Raw genomic sequence first — 4,118 nt, forward strand, 5'->3', positions numbered from 1 at the left:
TTTTTTTTTTTTCTTTTTTGTAGAACCAAAGACAAGAAAGTATTTTCTTGTCATATTCCTTTAGTTTTCTTGCTGAAATCAAGTTCCAAAAGATACGTCAAGACATTTAGTTGCTGTAGTGTAGCTACAAAAAATCCCTGAATTGAATATGTGCATGTTGTGAGTGGTCTTAATTCTTTTTCTACTTGATATGAAGCTATACTATGTTAATTTTACTAGCAGAAAGAGCCCTTTTTACAGGATCCACATAACACTCAGGAAATAAAGCCTAGCACTCTGGTTTCTCACAATTCACAAAGTGAACAACAAAACAATGAGATTCCTTTACCAGAATCTGGTTCATTTTCATCATCAAGCAACGAAAACAGAAAAGTTTCACGTGAAGACATTGAACTGGTAAGGCACTTGTTTCTTTACTTATTTTAGTATCTTCTTTGGATTATATAGTGAATTAACCTGCAAAACTGTAATTTGATTTATCATCGTAATCTGCTGTAGGTCCAGAATTTGATAGAACGATGTCTGCAATTGTATATGAATAAAGATGAGGTGGTAAAGACCCTATTGACTCGCACTAGGATAAATTCTGGGTTTACAACATTGGGTAGGTTTTATCAAGAAATCGAAAGAAGTCTTCAACATCATTGCCATTTGAGTATTATCACTAGTAGCTGACGAGCTCATTATAATCCAATTACAATGCTAAAACTTATGTGTTTTCCGTGCTTTCTGATCTCTGTCCTCTCTTAATACAGTGTGGCAGAAATTAGAAGAAGAAAATCCCGAGTTTTTCAGGGCTTACTACATTAGGCTTAAATTGAGAAAACAAATTATCCTGTTCAATCACTTGCTAGAGCATCAGTATCATCTAATGAAATATCCAATGCCTCCGAAGGTTTTGGGTCCAATGCACAATGGAAATCATCCCGTGCTAGGTAAAGTTTTCTGTCATTTATTTGAAGGGTACAATTAATTCTATTATTTAGAGCCTATTTGGCTTAACTAAAAATCGGATTTTTAGTAGATTTTGATAAAAGTTGATGAAATGTGTGATTCAAAAGTTGATAAAAGTTGTGGGTTCCATGAAATGTATGGGTAAAAATGAGTTTGAGGAAAAACTAGTTTTAAAAATGGAGGCCAAACAGAACTTAGTTTGAGATTTTGTAATTAAGCCCCTATCTATTGAGGTCATAAAGGTGCCCACATCAAAAGTCTTTCCATTTGATAGTTATATCCTAACTGAAGTTTGTATAAATTTCTCATGTTGACATATGTCACCTTGTATGCTTATGTTTCATAATTGTTGTTCTTTAATAATCTACATGGATTTTATGGTTGTGCGGTTTCCATTGAGAGAGTTGAATTGGTTGCATGTGTAAGGTCTTTTCTCTACTTAATTCTTTTCTTATTATTGTTTGTGAAACTTTGACACCAGGATGGAAAACAGTGTAAGTGATTTGATGTCAAGGTCATGGCTGAACCCTTGACATAGAACCAACTACTTATTCTTTTTTGGTTATCGTAGTGATATAGAAATGCCATTCTTGTCCTGTTTCTCCCTCCCTCTGCTAATTGAAGAAAAAATTATAGAGGACTGAGGTCAATGAAGGTCTAAGATTCATATAACTTTTTATGCATATTGAACTCAACGATTTATACCATATATCATCACTATTCAATGCCACTTGTTCTCAGTGCAGTTAATAACTTACATATGGGATACCCCGTCATACAACAGCCTCCAGTTCCTGCTACAGGGCAAGCTCATCTTTGTTCTGTGGGATATTCGACATCTAGCTTGCATGTTGTTAATGGAGTTCCTGCTACAGGCAATTTCCATCCAATGCAGATAAATTCTGGAAATGAGTGAGAAATGTTTCCATTTTGGCATTGATTTACCTATGTTTTTCCACTTGATATCTAAAATCGATAGCTATGCTTGTTTCTTTGTCCGTCTATTTCCCTAAACCTCTTCTATTATTATTATTACCATAAGATTGTGTTTGCCTATAGAAAGACGTAATACTGATGCATAGTTTATAGCATTGCTTGACGGATGCTAAATCATTTGCACACTGACTCTTCTTAAGTTTTTAACTTTTGTTATTTATCTTCTCTTGGCAGGATGTTGATCGACTCCAACGCAGTTGATCTGTCTCCCGCCATACCGCCTAACAATGCCCTGTCATCCATGTCAGATATGCTTGTGAGTCCCACATCAGCAGAATCCAGTGGCCATTTCCCATTCAGTGGATCAGAGATATCAGGCATGGGAATCGAAACGTCAGGCCTTACCAAAGTATTTACCTCTGATGTGGCAACTTCAGTAGGACTGCAGCTATCGTCAGAAAATGGTGATGGAAATTCTAGAGACTCCCTTGGATCCTTGGCTCAGATAAATTGGGATTTTAGTTTTACGGACCTAGCAGCAGATTTATTGAACTTAGGAGGTATCTTTTCAAATAAAATCTGATCTAGGTCATTTGCCATTTTTATGCATATTGCTAAGATCATGACTTTGTTCAACTTTGTCGCACGTGCAAAAAGTAATAGGCATTGTAGAAGTTGGTAGCAAACTAAATATTTTTATTGAAAAACTGTTGGGAAATACCTGGTGAGTTCTGCTCTACAAATGGTATTATCACACTTGTAAAATGGAGACACCAAATAGAAATGGTCTGTGGTTAATCACTTTAGATTTCCATTCCTTGTCCCCCTTTCGATGCTGATGCCAAGTTTATTGAGAATAAAACTTCTCTCTCCTTTAGATGTAATTGATGATTCCTGTTGCTTCAAAAATGTTTTCAGATCCAGGAGCTCTTGGAAACTACGATGACTCACCATTTTTGCCTTCTGATTCAGATATTTTACTCGGTTCTCCAGAGGCAAATGATATAGGTAAGAAGTAAACAACTCTTTCCTTGCATTTTTGATTGAAATGGATGAAGTTTGAGAACATAAAAACGCTTGAAATTTGAATGAATTTCTTGGTATGCTATGTGCTTCACTGAAATTCTTATCATGTGAAGCATTTTTTTGTGTAAAAAATGCCGTTCTCATTACTCGTGTGATCTTATGAAGCCAATTTTCGCTCAAGAACAATTATTGCTCCCATTAATATCTGTTCATTCATGAGAGGAGGCTTGCTGCCAGAAACGAACACTAGGGACATTTAAGCCTTAACTTTCGTAATTGTGTTTTTAAAGACATTAAAAATGTAGCCAGATGGATCCATAATATGTAGGCCAGTTTAGTTGTCCTTTTTCCGCTGTCCAGTTCCCTGCTGAAAATTGGAAATTCATTTGAAACCAGCTAAGCATTAATATCTTTAATTTTTGAAGAACTCAATGATGATATAATCCAATATGTGAAGATGGAGACTATAAAAGTTCATTTAAGGGTCGATGAAACCTTTGACATGTGCCTTAAATAAATATATGGAAAATCAATATCTAGAAACAGGTGATATAGCTAATCACTACGCCACTCACTTCAACAAAAACCTAGTCTACAGCTGTAAAAATACTCGTGCAATATACGTAACGTATAACTTCTTGATGTTTGCCTGAACATGTTACTGTCGCTCATACTTGGTGCTGGACGTTGTTTCAGTTGAGGACTTCTTTGTTGATTCTGTTCCTGGCCCATCATGCCTACCGTCTGATGAGGAGAAGTCCTAGTATAATCACAAACTCGTTCTTATTCTCAATAAATTTGGGATCAGCTACATGAATCATTTTCTGTCATATTATTCCACTAGGAGATCTTTAGCAATTTAATTCTTAGCAAATACTACAAGCCAAGCAAAGTGGACAAATCCTTCTACGCCATTCCGTTTTGTTCGTTACTAGATCTACATGGAGATTTAAAATAACTAAATCCTTAGCAACTACCACGGACCAATTAAAGAGATGTCCAAGCATGAGGTGAAATAGTATCTTGAACTTGGGCAGTTTAGACTGAGGTTCTATCAAAGGTGAAGCATTAATTATCCAAAGCTTATGGGTTGACAAATTTAAGTATCGCAACTTTCGGTTATCTAGCTGGCTCTTTTTTGGAAGAAGAGATATATTAGTTCTGTGTATGTAAACCTATATAGACAATGGAAATTGAATGTG

At 35.6% G+C, this 4,118-nt stretch overlaps 1 protein-coding gene across 1 annotated transcript; it reads left to right on the forward strand.

Annotated features, from left to right (window-relative positions):
- Positions 1-23: 23 nt before the first annotated feature.
- LOC111389299 lies at positions 24-4,112 on the forward strand (the record flags this gene model as incomplete). The annotated part of the gene is made up of 8 exons (XM_023014220.1): positions 24-39; positions 220-396; positions 499-604; positions 756-935; positions 1,701-1,866; positions 2,125-2,450; positions 2,809-2,898; positions 3,613-4,112. Coding segments are annotated over 8 exons (1,129 nt in total), but the record flags the coding sequence as incomplete, so codon positions are not given.
- Between the last annotated feature and the right edge of the window lie 6 nt (positions 4,113-4,118).

Source organism: Olea europaea, unplaced genomic scaffold, assembly GCF_002742605.1.
Source record: "Olea europaea var. sylvestris unplaced genomic scaffold, O_europaea_v1 scaffold5747, whole genome shotgun sequence".
Taxonomy (NCBI): Eukaryota; Viridiplantae; Streptophyta; class Magnoliopsida; order Lamiales; family Oleaceae; genus Olea; species Olea europaea.